The sequence below is a fragment of the Xyrauchen texanus genome, chromosome 2 (genome assembly GCF_025860055.1).
Source record: "Xyrauchen texanus isolate HMW12.3.18 chromosome 2, RBS_HiC_50CHRs, whole genome shotgun sequence".
In the NCBI taxonomy this organism is placed as follows: Eukaryota; Metazoa; Chordata; class Actinopteri; order Cypriniformes; family Catostomidae; genus Xyrauchen; species Xyrauchen texanus.
Window position 1 is genome coordinate 59,779,714 of NC_068277.1, and position 21,205 is coordinate 59,800,918.

Below are 21,205 nucleotides of genomic sequence, written 5' to 3' on the forward strand. Positions count from 1 at the left end.
ATGCAATTATCTAATCAACCAATCACATGGCAGTTGCTTCAATGCATTTAGGGGTGTGGTCCTGGTCAAGACAATCTCCTGAACTCCAAACTGAATGTCAGAATGGGAAAGAAAGGTGATTTAAGCAATTTTGAGCGTGGCATGGTTGTTGGTGCCAGACGGGCCGGTCTGAGTATTTCACAATCTGCTCAGTTACTGGGATTTTCACGCACAACCATTTCTAGGGTTTACAAAGAATGGTGTGAAAAGGAAAAACATCCAGTATCGCGGCAGTCCTGTGGGCTGAAAATGCCTTGTTGATGCTAGAGGTCAGAGGAGAATGGGCCGACTGATTCAAGCTGATAGAAGAGCAACTTTGCCTGAAATAACCACTCGTTACAACCGAGGTATGCAGCAAAACATTTGTGAAGCCACAACACGCACAACCTTGAGGCGGATGGGCTACAACAGCAGAAGACCCCACTGGGTACCACTCATCTCCACTACAAATAGGAAAAAGAGGCTACAATTTGCAAGAGCTCACCAAAATTGGACAGTTGAAGACTGGAAAAATGTTGCCTGGTCTGATGAGTCTCGATTTCTGTTGAGCCATTCAGATGGTAGAGTCAGAATTTGGCGTAAACAGAATGAGAACATGGATCCATCATGCCTTGTTACCACTGTGCAGGCTGGTGGTGGTGGTGTAATGGTGTGGGGGATGTTTTCTTGGCACACTTTAGGCCCCTTAGTGCCAATTGGGCATTATTTAAATGCCACGGCCTACCTGAGCATTGTTTCTGACCATGTCCATCCCTTTATGGTCACCATGTACCCATCCTCTGATGGCTACTTGCAGCAGGATAATGCACCATGTCACAAAGCTCGAATCATTTCAAATTGGTTTCTTGAACATGACAATGAGTTCACTGTACTAAAATGGCCCCCACAGTCACCAGATCTCAACCCAATAGAGCATCTTTGGGATGTGGTGGAACGGGAGCTTCGTGCCCTGGATATGCATCCCACAAATCTCCATCAACTGCAAGATGCTATCCTATCAATATGGGCCAACATTTCTAAAGAATGCTTTCAGCACCTTGTTGAATCAATGCCACGTAGAATTAAGGCAGTTCTGAAGGTGAAAGGGGGTCAAACACAGTATTAGTATGGTGTTCCTAATAATCCTTTAGGTGAGTGTATAAATACCTGACAGAACAATACAGCCAGTTTTGAACCTCCTAACACCCATTTTGAAGTATGCCATCACTCTCCTTAATGTGACCCAGGAGCCTCTAAGTGAGACTGTTCTTAAAAACCTGTTCCTAGCCAGCTTTGATGAGCCTCTAAGTTCAGAGGAGTTAGGGTGAACTGCTTTATGGCCTCATTAGAGAGTGGTGAACTACGTCTGCCAGCTTAGAGACAGAGGCCCTGCTCAGGGGAAGAACCTCCACACAGGAAAACATATCCTCTTTGTTCATGCCCCACCTTCCCTCGGGTTCACCACAAGCTAGGAGAACTGCTGCATCCCCCCTGGTGGCACTTGTCATGGCCGCTGCACTCCACCTTAAAGATGCCTGTCCTGGCTGTTGCAGTCCCCCTTGAGGCACCCACTCTGACCGCTGCAGCTCCCCTGGAGGTGCCTGCCCTGACTGCTGTAGCTCCCCTGGAGGAGCCTGAGTTTGCTGTAGCAGCTGTAGACCCTGTCTTCTCCCCTGTAGCCCTCGCCAACCCTGTTTCGGTCATGGAGGCCGTTTACCTGCTGCCAGAACTCCCTGCCATTGAGGCTGTTCCCGGGCCTGCCTGACCCTCTTTCCGCTGCTGTGTTTTCCAGACATCTTTCCCACTTCGGAACAGCCTGACCACCCTCCCTTCCTGGAGCCGCTCCTTTCTTGGAGCTGCCTGACCTCCAAGCCAACCCAATGGCTTCAACCACCCACCCTCGCTTGATCTGCTCCAGCTCTGCCAGTACCCCGTGGTCTGTTCTGCGGGGGTAACCCTGGGCTGCCTGCCGGCCACTTGGATTGTTCTGCCGGTTTGCACTTTGTCCATGTTTGTTTTGTCCATGTTCCGATGACACCAGTTGTGGTCTCTGCTCTGGAGCTGCCCTCTTTGTCATTTTATAGTTAACAGACTATTTTAACCCAAAATCTGTGGGTGCTTTATAAGTGTGCTACCCGACCTGGACCCAGTGGGAACTGCGAAACTGCTCATGAGATTAGTTGCCTGTCTGGCACCAACAGTCATGCTACGGTTGATATCACTGAGATCACAGGTGCTGATCCCATGGGTGTTCATTCCCTGCTGGAATGGCGGAGCTCCCACGGAAAAGCACGAGATATTCCCCATTAATTTTCTCTATAGACATTTAAAAATCATTGAATAAATATTTCTCAGCCTTGACTCAAACCAGAAAGCTACAGTATCTTACAAAAGTGAGTACATCTCTGACATTTTTGTAAATATTTGATTATATCTTTTCATGTGACAACACTGAAGAAATGACACTTTGCTACAATGTAAAGTGGTGAGTGTATAGCTTGTATAACAGTGTAAATTTGCTGTCCCCTCAAAATAACTCAACACACAGCCATTAATGTCTAAAGCACTGCCAACAAAAGTGAGTACACCCCTAAGTGAAAATGTCCAAATTGGGCCCAAAGTGTCAATTTGTGTGGCCACCATTATTTTCCAGCACTGCTTTAACCCTCTTGGGCATGGAGTTCACCAGAGCTTCACAGGTTTCGAGTCCACTTCCATTCCTCCACGACGACATCACGGAGCTGGTGGATGTTAGAGACCTATTTTAAAGATGTTTTTATTGCTCTATCTGCCCTGTAACATACATAAAGGGTGTGTTCCATTCAGTAGTGATGATCCCTATGCCGCCTATAAACTTTACCTTCCACTGTCGAATGGATGAAAGATGTATTAAAATGGTCATTCTCACTTTTTAAATATATATATTTTTTAAATTCTCTTATAATGATCCTACTGTGTTGCCATCATTATAGTTCCCTGTCTGTCGCTCACTTCGACGTTGTGTCGAAGAAGCGGCACTAGGGGTCTCTCTTGAGCACCGAATGTGGCAGCCCAGACGAGTCATCCGCATCAGATGCCGGACCGCTCTCCGATGCAGCGGCGAGCTCATCCAGCTCGGGGGGCTCCAGAGGATAGGCAGGCTGGCTGTGAGGCGAGCCGATGTTGCCTTGAGCCTGGACAGAAGTCAAAGAGCGTGCCGGGGGGCGGGTGGTTTGTGGGGGTGTACCCGGCAAAACAGAGCTCGCTGCCATCCCCAGATCGCCTCCATCACCAGCCGCGTTGTCCTCAATCCAGTGGGAAGATGGAGCGACGCGGGGGGGGGGGGCTCTTGGAGTGCCATTCCTTCGGTTGAAAGAAAGCCGCTACCACAACGTTGCCATGGTCATGTTCTCGCAGTGAGAACATGAACCATCCACAAACTCTGCCTCGGTGTGATCGCAGCCCAGACACACGAGACAGCACCTGTGGCCGTCTGAAGCGAAGAGCACTCTACCGCATCCAGGAATTACACAGGGGCGGAAAGGCATTTTTATAAAGACGCTTCCTGAAAAGGACATTCAACGTCGCTGTGCGTTGCTCTTTTAGAAGAAAATACTCTTTTAGAGAAAATCACGCTTTTAACAAACAACTCTTTTAGTTTGCGCTGTCGAAGCGCCCAGGGACAAACTGCACTGCCATGCACTAAACATGTTGGAGAAAATTGACTGCAGACCATGTTTCATTAGCACTTGCAGCAGTTTTTATGGGGACTTATCCTGCTTGTTCTGTATCTTCTGTATGAAGTATCTGAACTGCAATTTTTGATCCAAATCAGATGAATACGGAGCGCAAAGTGCATCAGCCTGTGCATTTGAACAGTTCAGCAGAACACCAAATATGTCATTAATATTTCAGTATGCATCCATTCTATGGTCTAATCAACTCACATTGAGCGTTTCTACCTGGAATAGTTCCCGGCCTTTCAAGGTTACTTCAGATTCATCTGGAAACATTTGGTGCTTCTTGGCCCACTGCAGTTTGTCCATTTTCAACTAACCGTTCTTATTCAGTTAACAAACATTTATGTTAAACACGCTTCCCTGTATGTGACCAATTATATCATTTTGTTTAGGGTCCAAAATATGAGTTTGTTTTTTGATTGGCTATGAGGTCATTACCTGAGAGTTAACATATGTTTTGCTCGTGTGGGCCCCCTAGTGGACTGGCCACCTGGGCACATGCCCACGAAACCCATTGGATGATCCACCTGTGCCCAAACCAAGACTTTGAGTAATGAAACCCAGACTGAAGACACGTTTATGTGCTCTTGAGAAGGTTCTCGAGCTCTTGAGACCTTAAGATCAAGATGCCAACTCTGTTAATGAATACAAAACAATAGTATACAGGAACTACAGTATGTGCAGTTTGTAATTTTTTGTTGGGCCAAGTCAACTAGCAGCTGGCTTTTCAAAAACACCCACAAGGGTGCTCTTTCCAGAGTCAGCGATATGCTGGAAGCAACTGGCTAGAGTACTCTGTTGGACAGGATGACATCTACTGCTTTGGTTGTTGTATCTTCCAGCCTGATATCATTATTATTCGTAGGTATTCTAACATAAAATTTCAAATTACATTTACATTACTTTTACATTTAAACGTACATATTTCTATGTTTGGATCGATGCTGAAATGTACAGTATAGACATATTGACAGCATCTAAAATGTAAATGTTTATATATATATATATATATATATATATATATATATATATATATATATATATATATATATATATACATACACAGCTTTAGAACCGTAAAAATATTTACAGATCTTATATTTTATAAATATATTTGTATGGTTACATTTTTACTTTTTTATAGATATTTTAGATCCATTAACCCTACCCCTGTATATAACTGATGTAATTAAGATGTTTTTTTTGTTTTGTTTTTCTCAGTCAATTACTCAATTTCTTTCATTAATCATATACAGTTGTAAGAATCCTCAGTCAACTAAATTATTTCATTTTGATTATGGTTATGGGTTATGGTTTGCTAATGGATATAACCCTCTGAGATTAGAATAATTTTGTGAATTCTACCCTACTAAGTTTTTTGTAACTGTTAGGCCTATAAGTAAATGTTATAGTTATTGGATATTGTAACCAAAGGTTGTTGAGATGAGACAGGAGACGTAGAATCTATGTGCAGGCTTTAATAAAAATTATGACAGTCAAACAACAAATGGGAACTGACAAAGGAATGCAAAAATCAGGTGAGAACAATCAGGAACAGGGAGACAGACTGTGACCATTATACTAGTGAACATAATCAAACCACATTGGCAGCAAGTGTTATCTACTGTATATTGCCAATTCTATAAGGCAAGACTGAAGTACACAAAATGCTCTTTGGAACATTCTCAAAAATTGCTAGGATAACAACGATCACCAGGTTTTGTTCATGCAAGCTCGAGTGCATACTGTCAAAAGGGGACATACCAAATCCTAAGAAATTCAGAAATGTACATTTCTCAAACTTTTATACAAATAATAATATAGGCTAATTTATTATTAATTGTTTGTATTAAATTGTAAAAGAGTGCAAAATAGAATACTTTTCACTTGTGGTTTCAAACTTTTACACCCCAAAAATGAAATGCATGCATATTGCATTTTATCATTATTATTATTGGTCCCACTTTATGTTAGATGTCTTTAACTACTATGTACAAACATTAAAATACATACAATACAATGCATTTATTGTGAAACTACATGTTGTTCTGAAAAATTCTTGCAAGATTTAATTTGCTGCTACTGAGGTTGAGGTACGGGTAGGTTCAGTAGTAGAGTTTGTGGTTAGGGTAAGGGTAGGTGTAGGTTTAGGGGTAAGATTATCAGTGTAACTACAGATGTAATTAAATGCAGGTACTTTAAATGCAAGTACAATACAGTAATATGTGCAGTGTGTCAAATGCTTAAGTACATTAAAGACACCTCATATAAAGAAGGTCCTTATTATTTTATTATTATTAATTGATGACAAAACTCACAATAATTGCAATGCTTAAGAAAAACCTCAAAACACACCTTTCCATGATTCACCAACTGATATCAATGTTCTTGTATGAATCACTCATTTAAACGCTGTAAACCTCCACACCTGCTGCATAGTTTATTTACTTGCTTTGACTTGTCTTCACTCAAATGTACCATTTTTATTTTAGAAGTTTAATTTATTCCCTTTATTTTGTTCTTGGCAGTTCTAGCTTTGCTTAGATATTTGCATTACGTATTCCTAAAAATGTTATTGGAATGGATGATGTGCCCCTTTACAATGAAACGAAACTAGAACTAGTTCCAGTGGCTAGTCTCTAATTAAATATTTACAGGTCCATTGTACATGAGCAAGAAGATAGGTTATTCAGGTCACTAGAGTCCTTTCACAAAAGTAATTCTTTTCTAATAACAAACAAAGCATTAGAATGCACACAAGAATTTGTCTTTGTTAAGCTTTTATACGTCACTGCTGAATAGTGTGTAGCTTACCGTTAAAGCTACACCCTCAGAAACAAATGTGTAAATGAATATGTTTTGCTGTGCTTGTGTACAAACCAGTATTGTTCAAGGAAATAGTTTTTGCTTAACTCATCTTCTACAGTGGAAACTGTTCAAAGGGAAAGATGGGCTGGTTATAACGTCACACATAATGTGTGCCACATATACTGTAAAATTCACTATGCTATTTTTAAAATCTCTGCATATGCCTATTAGCTTCTGTTGCACTGGCGTACCATTAAGACACAATTTTAGAAAGACCAACTTAGCATTTTATCAAATATTTTTACACAATCTTATATATATTTAAAAGACAAATAGTCAATGTGATGTTTTGATCTGGGGGACTGGGTTGAGCATTTGCTCATTTGCAAGTAAAAACAATGTGATGTTGGTATGGTTTGGTGATTCAGGGGAAATGGACCAACAAAATTGGCTATTGCAAAAATTTCACTGTAAATGAAGCCTATGTTCACAGTAAGTTTCTGTTACTTAGTTATTCACAAAACAATAATTTTAACAATAGTTTTAACTACTTGAAATACTGGTATAGTTGCTTGACTCAACCCAGGGCATGTCATAACTGCATGCATATTTTAACTATTGATGTTTTACTGAGCAAAAATTGCTGAAGGAATTTGATCATTCAAAAATACAGTTTGTTTCACACATTTCTCATACTGTTTTACAGTACCTTATTTCTTGTTCTGTCCTGAGTTAGAACCTACCCTCTGGTGGAAAGTGTGAGAACAAAATTAACAGAGGAGTGACACCACTGAGTGTGTAATGGGACTAGCTGATAACTGTCATTGAAAAGATTTCCAAAAGCATTGCAAGCTGAAGTTGATTGTAGACAGGGGCGTGTCTAGAGCATTTTCAGTGGGGGGGCCATGCTGGGGCACTGCCTCCAAACGGGGTGGTCGCCAGTGACCAAAAAAAAAAAGCTAAATTCTACAGTATATTACGTAAATCCTATTGATTTTATTTTTTTAACTTGAATAAAGTTACTTGTAAACAAATGTAGTAATAAAGCACATTTTTGATTAATTTAGTTTTTTGTCATCCCTGTATATATCCATTAAGTTAAATTGGAGAGCCAGTGTTTATTATTTTTAGTGTTTTCATAAAACTAACAAGTTTATAAAATAAAAGCAATTTTAATAGTGAGCAATGTTAAAAACCCAGAATCAGAAACGATGTCAACTATTTTCTTTTAATTAGTTTGGCCATTACACTATACAGTAGTTTTATTCACAATCTCTTTCAAATAATAATAATAATACAAAAAAAAAATCCCCCACTGTAATAATGCAAATGGTTTGGCCAAAAACATCATAGTGTTTCATTCAACATTTCTTTCAGATTCATTTACAAAAAAGCTGAGTAACACAGAGTTGAAGTTTTAGCACTGTAACAGTTCAAATGAAAACACCACAGTTTAATATATTTAAGAACAGTCTTTAGTTTAGAAACATTAAAAACAGTAGCAGAAAGAGAGGAAAACAGTCGAAAAAGAAAGAAGGCAGACCTCAACTAAAACAGCTGGATTCTTCTGTTTCGGTGGTGACTGGCAAGCTCACCATTATTATTTATAATGGTTGCAGGGTTATTATCTATATTGATTAAAAATAATGGTATTGAAGGTATTTCAGTGTTGGATAGACATATACTTATAAGTCAGTTTGCTGACAATACAACATTGTTTCTAAAGAATGAATATCAAATTCCATGAGCTTTACATTCGATTAACCAGTTTTCTAAAGCTTCGGGGCACATTTAAACCTAAACAAATGTGTAATGTTAACACTGCATGAGTTTCCTTTGCAGTCATTATCTAATATACAAATTAAAAGGGAAGTTAAATATTTGAGGATTATTATTTCTAAAGATAAAGATGTTATGGAGAATAACAATGTGTTGAATAACAGATAAATGTAAGTCCATATTGAATAGATGGCTGCAGAGGGATCTTACCATTTTTGGAAGGGTTCTTTTATCTCAAATGGATAGTTTGTCCAGACTCATCTATCCAGCTTTCTCCTTGCCCATATCGACACGAATGATTAAATTAATAAATAAGGTGAATTTTAAATTTATTTGGAGAAATAAGTGACAGTACATTAGAAAGGAGGACATGATTAAAAAATATGAAGACGGTGGGGTGAATGCTATCAATTTTGACATTATGAATGGTGTTTTGAAATTGAAATGGTTAAAATCCTTCATTCAAAATAGCCACTCCTTTTGGCTTATTGTCCCCAATGCTATCTTTAACAAACTGGGGGGAATACACTTTCTGTTATGTTGTGACTTTGAGTGCACCTCGTTACCAGTTAAACTTTCATCCTTCCATCAGCAGGTGCTGCTCTATTGGAAACTATTGTTCAAACATAACTTCACTCCTCACAACACTCCAGTTTGGAATAGTAGATATATAAAGTTTGGCAGAAAATCTGTGTATCTTGAAGAATGGATATGTAAAGGGATTTGGGCTATTCCCCATTTCTTGGATGATAATGGAAATTTGTTACTGTATAGAGTGTTTTGTGAGAAATTCCAAGTATAGTGTACCGTTAATATGTTTAATAGAATGATTAGAGCTATACCAATTCCATTAAGATTAATGGTTAAAGAAGACATGTTGTACTCCAAAATCTCCCCAGTACTGAGACCGCTCTCCTTAGAAGATTCTGATTTTTGTGATAAAAAATGTACAAATAGAGTCATTAGAATTTTTTTTTTTTACAGGCTTATTACCCAAACCCAATTAGACGGGAATACGTGCTTAAAGATTTTGATAAGGTTGAAATAAAAAAAATTAGGAAAAATGATTTGTCTTTTCCTCTCCCTCCTAAAGCTAAGGAGGTAAACTTCAAAATTTTAAATGAGATTTATCCTACTAAAAAATTTTTAAGATTGAAATTTAATTTTGATGTGAATAATTGTGTTTTTTGTGAAACAAATATTGAAAATCTAGAGCATGTCTTCTTTGATTGTGATCTGGTGCAACCCTTTTGGAGTGAGGTGCAGAATTGGTTAAGGTCTAGGAGGGTTGAACTCCCACCTCTCACGTGGAAGTTAATTAGGTTTGGTGTTTGTCTGGAAAACAAAGATTGTGATTTTGTTATTAATTTCTTGTTATGTTTTGGAAAGTTTTTCATTCAAATATGCAGATGGTTTAAATCTAAACCCAACTTTAATCACTGGATGAATGAGGTTAAACTCTTGTGCAAATCTTTAAAAAAATGTAAAAATCAGAAAGCCCTTAAACTGATTTCTCTTTTGGATACGTTTAAATTAATTTAAAAAGTCCCTTTTTATTTATTTTTTCATTTTATTATTATTTTTTTTTTCTATTTATTTATTGGTTTGTTCATAGTGTGTTTTCTGTTCTTTGTACTAGCTATGCTCAACCTATGGCTGAACAATTGAAGTTATATTCAGAGATTTGTTGATGTACCTTGTTTGTTTGTGTTGTTGAAGGATAATTAAAAAAAAGAAAAAAAAAAGTATGTCGAAACAATTTACGGCAATTGTAGACAGTAGTTATTTGAGAAAATATGTATGTATATTTTGATAAGTCACTTGTGATTTGTATCCTTTTTTTTGGCAATAAAGATGACTTTATTAAGCTTTAAAAAAAAAAAAAAAAACTCTTTGAATCACGAACTTCAGTAGAGTCTATAAACTGATTGGCCGTAAAATGAACCAATCACAAGACATCTTATGGGGGGGGCACCTGGGGTGGCCAATCGAATTTCAACCCCCCGCCACCCCGTAGACCCGCCCCTGATTGTAGAGACCATTGGCGCCAATGGTTTCTACTTAGGCTAGTCCCAGCCAGACTAGTAATCGTTCCATTCTAAACTGCAGAAATGTAACTATGTAAATGTAACCTGGCAGACGGGGCGAGGGACTTCGGAGGCCTGTAGGCAGCCATGTCGTACCATGGTAGAATGTGTTTGATGGTCTCCCTCTGCTTCTTCACCATTGAGAACTGATGGACGAAGTCCTCAACAGTGTCGCCAAAGACCCCCTTGGGAGATGGGCCCATCGAGAAAGCAAACCTTCTCTGCATCACACATCTCTGTAAGGTTGATCTACAGGTGCCGCTCTTGGACCACCAAGATGGACATTGTCCGGCCCAGGGTGCACGCCGTGACTTTTATCGCCCGTAGAGCGAGGTTGGTCATGGTGCGCAGTTCCTGCATAAGCCCTGGGTTGGTCCTACCATCGTGCCGATCTTTAAGCACCTTGGCCTGGTGGACCTGAAGGATAGCCATGGCGTGCAGAGCGACGCGGCCCATACACACCTTGGAAGGGAGCCTTGGTCGGTTCCTCCAGGTGGCTGCGCCCTGTGGGCATAGATGCACTACCACAGTGGGCTGTACCTGGGGAAGCTCGACATATCCCTTAGCTGCTGTGCCGTTGAGGATAGTTAGGGTGGACGAGCCCACGAACCAACAGTTAGCAGACAGAGACAGTTACCTTCCACAACTTTGTGAGCTCCTCGTACACTTCCGGGAAGAACGGCACAGGGGTGGGGTGCTGCCGCGAGTCGCGCTCCGAGCCCAGAAACAAATCATCCAGCTGCGAATGCTCAGGGCAGGGTTGAGGGTTCCACTCAAGGCCGATGTTCACACCCGGCTGTGCAAGCATGGCTGCCAACTCTATGTCTGCCTCATCCTGAGCTCTGCTCCCCTAGAGCAGGAGCTCAGAAGATTTGTCTGCTTCCGAAAGCAGAAGCATTAAATCTGCCCTGAGGTGGATCGCTTGCATCGCTTGTGAACTCTACCAGGCAGAATGAGGTCAGGAACTGAGCCAGCGGAAATGCTTCCATATCAACATCCCAATCACTTGTGGTGCTTGCCGACCCCGCCGTCTGAGTTTCACAGCCGTGGTGGCTCTCTGCTTCACAAAGAAGGAAGAGAGCCATGACCACAATGTTCTCAAATCACATAAAAGAAACATAAAAGTAATCAATATGACTCCAGTGATTAAATTCATATCTTCAGAAGTGATATGATAGGTGTGGGTCTCAAACAGTTTAAAATGTAAGTCCTTTTTACTCTAAATCTCAACAATCACTTTCAGATACACTTTTACTTTTCACTTTTCAGTAAGATGTATGCAGTAAATAATGTGTAATTTGTAATGTTTACAACAGTCCATGTAACATAATGAAAATGGGGAAGGGATGCCCTTCTGAATATTGAGAGTTCGTGGCAAATTTGCCACAAACTTGCCACAAATTTACTACAGACTTTTCATATGCAAATGAGCTTTGCGACAAACTTGTGGCAAATTGTCCATTGTTGCCAAAGGTTTGCCAGAGGTTCACCACTACCTGTGAAGAGCTGCAAACTTCAGGCAAACGTTTGCAGTGAATCAAAATCTCATTTGCATGTGAAAATAATGAACTAGTTTTGAAGGGCGAACAATCATAGTAGCCATGCTGTAAGATAGCTTCAAACAGAATTTCTAATAAAAATGACTTAAAAGGTGTGTTCCAAATAAATGATGGAGCATGTGCATTATGCTGAGGCCTATTGCAGTCAGATCAATGTGTACAAATAAGCATATTTAGGTTTGTTAGTTTGATAATGCAAATACCAAACTGGTATGTTACAAAAATGTACAAAAATCAAGAATTAATGGCAAATTTGACGCAAATTCACCACTGATTATCTTCACATGCAAATGAGCTTTGTGGCAAACTTGCGGCAAATTGTCCATTGTTGCCAAAGTTTGCTGCAAACTTCTAGCAAACATTTGCAACAAATCACAAGTTCATTTGCATGTGAAAATAATGAGTGGCAAGTTTGCAGCAAATTTGCCATGAACTTTAGATTTTTGTATTGGATTTCAGTTGGATTAACATGTTAACATGAAATTTAAAAAAGTATTGCTATAAGTCAACTGAAATCAAACTTTTTAAGTGCATGTAAACATTCATTGATGTTATTCCTAGAAGAAATGGGACTTTTGAGACAATGGAAGAACCAGCCTATTGTTGGCATTTCCCCTGATGGCAACCTACAGCTTTCTGCTGCCTCATAGGTGTATCCTTCTTCCATATAAAAACTTTATTTGAAGAAAACGATTTTTTGAACTTATTAACAGGGTTGGAGGATACTTATGACTAAATACATTTTTGACTTTGGATTTTAAGTACTCAAGACAATGCGTGTCAAGGTTTTTGAGTACAGGGTATTCAGAAGGCATGCCACCATGAATCAGCCATAATTCATGTGGAAGGAGCAGAATGATGTCCAGCAGCAATTAAGTCAGGGGGTCAAGGTGACAGTTGGTGGTAATATGATAGCGGACTCACCAGGTAAAAAATATAGTCTATCTTTAGCAGAATTAATATCTAATTCTTAAAGTTTCATGAACTTGTGTCTGTAAGATAATAATTGGAGCAGACACAGAGTTTATATGCAGAGCCGAGCTCTGATTTTCTTTACTTAGAACCAAAACTTCTGTGCATGACAAAACAGATATATGAGACAGAGGCTCAAGAGGCAAATTCAAATTTGAAGCCAAACTGACAATACATTTATACTATTTCTGAATTGTAACAAGTTAATGACCTTTTAAACGTAATGATGGCCTTTTTTATGTATTGCACTTATTGTATTGTAAATATTACATTTAAATGTGTAGGTAAAGCTATTTTTAAAGCAACATTGAGCTTGAGAAAGGCATTATATAAAAAACACTTAATCATCAATGCCATCATTGACATTCAGCTTGTCCAGGTGTGTGAAACATCAATCACACCATGCCAATTTACCAGCACATGTTGGTGAATTGCAGGTAGAATATGTAGTGCTTTACAATGTCTTTGTCCTGTTTCAGGTCCAGTATATTTCCCTCACAGCAGTGTATTGTGTATTGTATGTACTTTATTCTCACTGGACTTGTTCTGCTTTTTATACTAGAACAACTCGTTTTTTGGTAGCTACCATATGGGGAAAGAGGGATTGAAATGCAGCCAAGAACCTCTGAAATCTCACGGTGTGACGTTGGACTGCATTGTGACATTGTAATTCAAAGATTCAAACATTTTCCAATGGACGTAACATAACTCCATTCTATGTCTGGCATCTGAAGAATGGTAACCTTTACTATTTTTATTATTAACTTATCTTGTTCACATAAGTACATACATGTTTTTTTTTTTTTGTTTGTTTGTTTTTTCTTTGAATGCTATGCAGGTACATTCTGAAGTTTGGCACTGTGATGACGCTCCTTTTTGAAGAGGTTTTCCCTGACCCCATTGCGTACATGGAGATACACAACATTAATGTCTCTGAGAACCTTTCTGCCCAGTAAGAAAGACTTCACATTGGTCAAATCCAACATAACTGCCTGCAGCAGACTGGTGCTTGGTTCATTGTTCTTACAACCAGGGCTGGACTGGGAAGAGAAATCAGCCCAGAATTTTACATGGCAACTGGTCCAATATTCTGGGGGGGTGGGTTATATAAAAAAATATCCTGGCTCTTCCCAGCTTTATAATGGGAGTGTATGGTACCTTAGATTTTGAAGCCCAAAAAAGTGCATTCATCCATCAAAAAAGTAATCCATACGGCTCCAGAGTGTTAATAAAGGCCTTCTGTACATAGTACATAGTCTATGAGACACAACTAGAAGAATACAAGAACTTCACAAAAGTCACACATTTAGTGACACCTAGTGACCGCTAGAGGAACGTCCCATAAATTACAGTTTTATGTTATTTCATGTTCTGGATCAGAGATCATACACAAATAATGGACCAATAAGGTCACTCCACCACCATTGCTGTATCTTTCACTCCAATTTAAAGCACACTTAAATAATAATAATAATAATTTAGATATCCTAAAAAAAACTAAAATAAATCTAGAAAATAGCTAGTAAGAAGGATTAATACATTGCCTGTCTATAATGAACAATTTTCAAACATTAAAAGCTTAATCACTCTGCAATATAGATATATCAATGTAAATAACACCCAAACCCCTTCTCTCATGGATTTGCTGGCAGAGCCATGGACTTATTTCACATGATGTTCAATAAAAGCACAATGCCACACAAAAATGTCATATACCATTGTCTCATTTTCCAAGTGCTCTATTTTTAATTATGTGATAGAATACTAATAGCATAAAAACGTCATTCATGTTGGTGCTTATTAACTAATCATAATCTCAGGATGAAAGTTTTGTGTTGACAGAGAAAATTGGTAACTAGCGTCTTGACACTGTTTAATCCTAATGAAACCAGATTTGATTTTTTGGGTTTTGTCAAACTAAAGCAACCCTGGAATCGTCTAGGTTACGCATGTAACCTCCGTTCCCTGATGGAGGGAACGAGACGTTGTGTCGGAGAAGAAACACTAGGGGTCTCTCTTGAGCGCCGAATATGCCTCTGAACTATGAAAAAAGGCCAATGAGAAGTTAGCAGACAGTATTTGCATGCCCCGTCCCCGGACATACAGGTATTTAGGTGGGCAAATACGATGAGTTCATTCAGGATTTTTTCAGGGAAAAGAACCTGCGGAGACCACACCTGCCCGGCAGGGGAGGTAAAGGTGGTGAATACATCATATGGGCTTCTAGCCGACATGTGGAAAGTGGCACAGTGGTAGATCCAGCCTCAAGGAGGGGGGAGTTGCTATAACACGGCGACAGAAGGGCAGTTGGGACTGCCTAAGAGAGACGCAGGTTCACTTTTGTAAGGGGACCGTACCGCGGATAATACACACAGGGGGAGTCCGCGTAGGAGTCCTTGACCTGTGGAGCACCTATTCCAGTACAGGGTAGATTAAGTACCCACAGTGGATTGGGTCGGCGAGTTCCTCCGCTGAACTGCAGACCCACAAGGGCTAGGGAGGAATCATCCAGGGATCCGAGAGATGGGATCTCCTGGGAGAAACGGGCGCACTGTTTTACCTCAGCTGAGGGAAAGGGTGCTATATGCAAGCGATTCACCCGGCAACTTCATCAGCGTGTTACCGAGTTCTAAGGGCTCGGACCTGAGAGAACACGGGACGATATTGACTCAACCCGGAGCTCTACAAATGTCTGCCAGGGAGGTGCCCCGGCCTGTGCCCACGAGGACGCAATGCTTCTGGTTGAGTGCGCTCTGACCCGCATGGGGGGGGGGCACGGCACGGCCTGGACATGATAAGCCAATGAAATGGCATCAATGACCCAGTGGGCGAGCATCTGTTTGGAGACAGCGTTCCCTTTCCGCTGTCCCCCGAAGCAGACAAAGAGCTGCTCAGAACGTCTAGAGCTCCGTGTGCGGTCCAAATAGGTACGCAAAGCACATACCAGATACGAAAGGGCTTGGTCTGTCTCCTCCCAGGGCAGCGCTTGCAGGTGCACTACCTGGTCTCTAAAGGGCATGATAGGAACCTTGGGCATGTAGCCCGGCCGCGGTCTTAAGATCACATATGTGTCTGCCGGACCGAACTCCAGGCAAGTGTCGCTGACAGAGAACGCTTGCAGGTCCCCGACCCAGCTGTGTGCCAGTGCGTCTGCCCCGAGGGGAGCCTCCGTTCGGGCATACCAGAGCGGGCAGTGGGAGGTTTCTCGGGAGACAAACAGATCTACCTGGGCCTTGCTGAATCGTTTCCAAATCAGCTTGACCGACAGGGGATGAAGCCTCCACTCTCCGCTGGGCAAGCGTTGTCGTGACAGCGCATCCGCTATCACATTGAGGTTGCCGGGGGTGTGAGTAGCATGCAGCGACATGCTGGCTCCAAAGGAGGAGACGACAGGCGAGTCGTGACGTGGTGGGAGCGTACACCGCCTTGGCGATTTATGTACGCTACCACAGTGGTGCTGTCTGACCTGACTAGGACATGTTTGCCCCGAATCAGCGGGAGGAACTTCCGCATGGCAAAGAAAACAGTCAGCAACTCTAGGCAATTTAAATGCCAGCGCAGCGGGCCCCTCTCCAACAGCCCACAGCTGCGTGCCCGTTGCACACGGCGCCCCAACCCAATCTGGAGGCGTCAGTCGTGACCAGGACTCGTCGGGAAACCTGCTGCAAGGGTGCTCCTGCCCATAAAAAGCAGAGGTCTGTCCAGAGTTTGAATGTCTGGCGGCAGGTGGGTGATCACACAGTGCGTGCCACGGCGCCATGCTCGTCTCGGGATTCGAGTCTGAAGCCAGTGCTGAAGCGGTCTCATATGCATCAACCCCAGGAGCGCGACCACCGCGGAGGATGCCATATGCCCCAGGAGCTTTTAGAAGAGTTTTAAAGGGACCGTTGTGCCGGGCTTGAAAGAGGCAAGGCATTTCAGCACTGACTGCGCAAGCTCGTTAGTGAGATGTGCTGTCATTGAGACTGAGGCTGTGAGGTGAGCCGCTGCTACCTCGAGCACGGACGGGAGTCAGCGAGCGTGCCGGGGGGGCAGGAGGTCCGAGGGGGCGTAACCGGTGGAGCTGCACCCGCTGCCATCCCCAGATCGCTTCCAGCGCCAGCCGCATCGTCCTCAAACCTGTGGGAAGAAGGAGCAATGCGGGGGGGCAGCTGGAGTGGCTTGCTTTCTATTGAAAGCAAGCAGCGACTGCAACGTTGCCATGGTCATGCTCTCGCAGTGAAGCGGAGAGCACTCTACCGCATCCAGTAACAACACAGGGGCGGAAAGGCATCTTTAAAAAGATGCATCCTGAAAAGGACGTTCAACGCCGCTGTGTTTTGCTCTTTTAGAGGAAATGCTCTTTTACACAAAAAGGGAAATCACTCTTTAAATAAACTCAATGAAGAGATATTGTCTGCGCTGTCGAAGCACCCAGGGGCAAAGCTGCACGGCCGTGCAGAGAAGGAGAAAGCCGCTGTTATGCGCCGTCAATCCAACAGCATGCAGAGCGTCAGAGGAAAAGCAAGAACTGGTGTGTGACTCGCAGACTGCATGCACTACCATCGGCTCCGAAGAAAATTTCTGAATGAACTCATTGTATTTGCCCGCCTAAATACCCATATGTCCAGGGGCGGGGTATGCAAATACTGTCTGCCAACTTCTCATTGGCCTTTTTTCATAGTTCAGAGGCATATTCGGCGCTCAAGAGAGACCCCTAGTGGCGCTTCTCCGACACAACGTCGAGAGAGCGACAGACGGGGAACTTGAGTTGCTTTGTGATACAGGGCCTATTACTGTTTGACTGAAAATAATAAAAGCCAATATTAATGGCTCAATACAAAAACAATGGAAGTCTATGGAAAGTCCCCACCATGATAGAAATGCACACAAATACACACAGGTACATAAATACATGCTGTACATGCATATATTTTAATGTAATTCTGAAGCATTTATAGTGTACAGAATTAGTAAATTCTACACTAGTAAATTTGTGAAATATTGGGTTTCGATGATAAAAGAATTATTGGGGGGAAATGTGCACACTGTTGCTGTTGAACTGTGATTTAATATGTTGGCTAAATTAGACCTGCTAAGTGCTGCGGTATAACATCTTAATCAAGAATGTTAGGCATGAGAACTTGCTGAACTTGACAAGGCTACTGTTGTTGAATGACATTAAAAATCACTTTAACGATTTGGAATGTCATGCATTTGGTTACATATTAATTTGTGATTGGAACGAGATGAAGTATGCGTCTGAGAGAGGATTTTTGCAAAAAATGTCAGTGTTTTTGCTCTCTTTTTTTCAGGTTTATATACAATTAAAAAGAGAACAAAAAATATTGATAATAGAATGACCTTTGGAGAATCATCGTTCTCTAATAGTGTTGGGTGATGTTTAATTTTTACCCATTTTTTTATTGCTTACTGTTTATATGTTCATCTATGCTTATTTTTCTAGCTGGACAATTATTTTGCCAGTTTTTATTAATATCCTTCCTCTTCCTGCTGATTGTCTTCCACATCACCACCATCAACTTCATCGTCCATCTCAACACCATCCATTGTTTTCTGCAGCTGTTGCTTGATGCAGTTCAGTTCCTTCATTCCTTCCCGGAGCTTCTTGCAAACCTCTCTGATCTTGTTCGCAAACTCTGTCTTGGCCCCCTTCTGTAACTCCAGTGATCCCTTAGCCAGAAAGAAGACATCCAGGGCCAAGAAAAGTCCTGACATGATGCCTGTGGTGACGCTTATGACCTGGGCAGCTTTGGCTGCACCTCCCGCTGCACTGAGGACCTGGACTGTGTTGATGAGATTTTCAAAGTTGATGAGGAGAGCTTTCCCATTCCGGTCACCCTCTTTTAAAACATGCTTCATGTTCTGGTTAAGAGCCCTTTTGGAGATGCTGTCCATGTACCGCTCAAAGTTCCACTCTTTCAGAGTCTCCATACCAGCCTAGAGTGGACAGAAAGAGGAGACATTAATTGGAAAGTTGGAAGAGGATAATGGTTTGTTCAAATCAGGGGGTCAGAGTTAGGCTGGTCATCATTCTCCATTGACAATGACAAGTAGCATGCATTCTGATTTAATATTGTTTCGTAAGCAGGGTATAAATCCCAAATATTTCGATTCCCACTTGTGTTGTCAACAAATCCCACCCCCACCCATAATACTATGTTACCTCTCTAAAGTCCTTACCTGGATAAAGTCCAGGCTTTCTTTAATATCTTTCATTTCATGCTGGTAGTCTTGGATCATCTTCTCCACCTTCTTCCTGTCTGAGTTGGAGTGAACAATGTCTGTGATATTTGCGGACACAGATGCCACTCCACCTGCAGTTGCAGCACCAATGCCCATTGCCGTTACAATAAGAGATGTCCCAAAGGTAAAGGGCGCCATCACCAGGCCAGTGATGGTGGTGATACTTCCGGCTACACTGGCCACCCCGCCTCCAACGCTAGCAGTTACTGTTTTCTTGTGGAAGTTGTCTGCCGCATCGGCTAATGCTAATAAATCAAGTATCCGCTGCTGTAGCGACACCTCCCGCTGGTTGAGCAGATAAACGAAGAGTTTGGTAGCCATGAAGACCCTGTTAACTGCTGCTTCTATTGCTCTGAATTGTGTAATAGACAGAAAGTGTTGTTACTTTGCACATTTTCTCACTGTATGCCACTATGCTTTGGAAATTGACTATTTTTGGCATACTTACAAAGAACACTAGTTAAATTGAAAAGAGTGAAAAGAGGGTAACAAGATACCCTGTATATCAGTGGTTCTCAACTGGAGGGTTGCAGGTCTGTTCTGATAGAGTTGTGGACTTATCAACTTTTATCCACCTTCTGCTGTTCGATCATTTTATACCAAAATCACTTTTTTCGATGTTTCTTTTATCTGATCAGTACACAATTTGTTTTTTGTTTTTCGTTTTGCTCCACTTGACATCTGGACACACACAAAAATGGGACTTGATTCGATAAGCCTTAGTGGTCGTAATAAAAGCAATACTTTTACTGGTCTTAATTGACCGACCACAGGGAATGAATGGGAAAGACTAAAAAATAGAGCATATTTTTTTATTATTTGTCAAATACAGTGTATGGGGCATAGGTAGCTCAGCAAGCAAAGACACTGACTACCACCCCTGGAGTCGTGAGTTAGAATCCAGCCCGTGCTGAGTGACTCCAGCAAGGCTTCCTAAGAAACCAATTGACTTGGTTGACAGGGCGGGTAGAGTCATGTGGGTTACCTTCCTCGTGGTCATTATAAGGTGGTTCTCGCTCTCGGTGGGGCACGTGGTGAGTTGTGCGTGGATGTCGCGGTGAATAGCGTGAGCCTATACACGCGCTAGGTCTCCGCGGTAACATGCTCAGCAGGCCATGTGTTGCACTGGCTTACTGTCTCAGAAGCGGAGACAACAGAGATTAGTCCTCTGCCACCCGGATTGAGGCGAGTCGGAGCCAAATTGGCCATGCCAAAGTGGGGAGAAATACAATGTGTGTGTGTGTGTGTGTGTGTGTGTGTGTGTGTGTGTGTGTGCGTAAAAAAAAAAATACAATATATAAATTAACCAGGTAAGAACCACTGATTTATTATATTATACAAAGGTTAAACTTGGAGAAAGGTCTTTTATCTTCGAAAATGTGATCAAAAAAGGGAAACAATCTCACTCTTCTCCATCTTTCTCATTAAACTGTGTTGACTCATTCCATTCTCCCCAACCTAAGAAATAAAACAGAAACCCATTACAGAAGGCACAGACAGCGGTCAAACATATTTAAGAACAGGACTAGATCTTAAAAAAAATACCTTCCACAGTTCTCCACCAAGCCAGCAAACCATCTTCATCCTGTGAATATAAGATGTAACTCAGTTTTGATGGCACTGGAATTATCTGCATCTAAAATGTGGCAATCCCTAGCAATTCAGGGCCTAATACAGGATTTAACATACATCCTCACTATCTAGAGTGTTGCCTTCACTGCACACCAGAACTTCTGTCATGATGTTTGAACTTGAGAGCTGCCCTGCAATAAAAACATACACAGGAATGAGACTGAATTAGAGACAGACTCCCACCGTAGCATCCAGATTAAAGACAAAGGCGTGTTACTGAGCACTAGGGGTGGGAAGTTCTATGTACGTCAATTATTTATTTATTTTTATTCAGGGAGTTATGAAGTCCATGCATCTAAATATTTCAACTGTTTTACGTACCACATTGTACATTTTCCTGCAGTTTCCTAGTGAAATTAACACTAGAGGCGCCACAACAACTGTG

General features: G+C 41.5%; 1 protein-coding gene across 1 annotated transcript; it reads right to left on the reverse strand.

Moving 5' to 3' along the window:
* Positions 1-18,414: 18,414 nt before the first annotated feature.
* On the reverse strand, positions 18,415-20,928 carry LOC127655640 (apolipoprotein L3-like). The gene is made up of 5 exons (XM_052143553.1): positions 20,878-20,928; positions 20,734-20,773; positions 20,595-20,646; positions 19,126-19,540; positions 18,415-18,882 (listed from the first exon to the last, which is right to left on the reverse strand). Exons 1-5 carry the CDS (start codon positions 20,926-20,928, stop codon positions 18,415-18,417), a joined length of 1,026 nt encoding a protein of 341 aa, XP_051999513.1.
* Between the last annotated feature and the right edge of the window lie 277 nt (positions 20,929-21,205).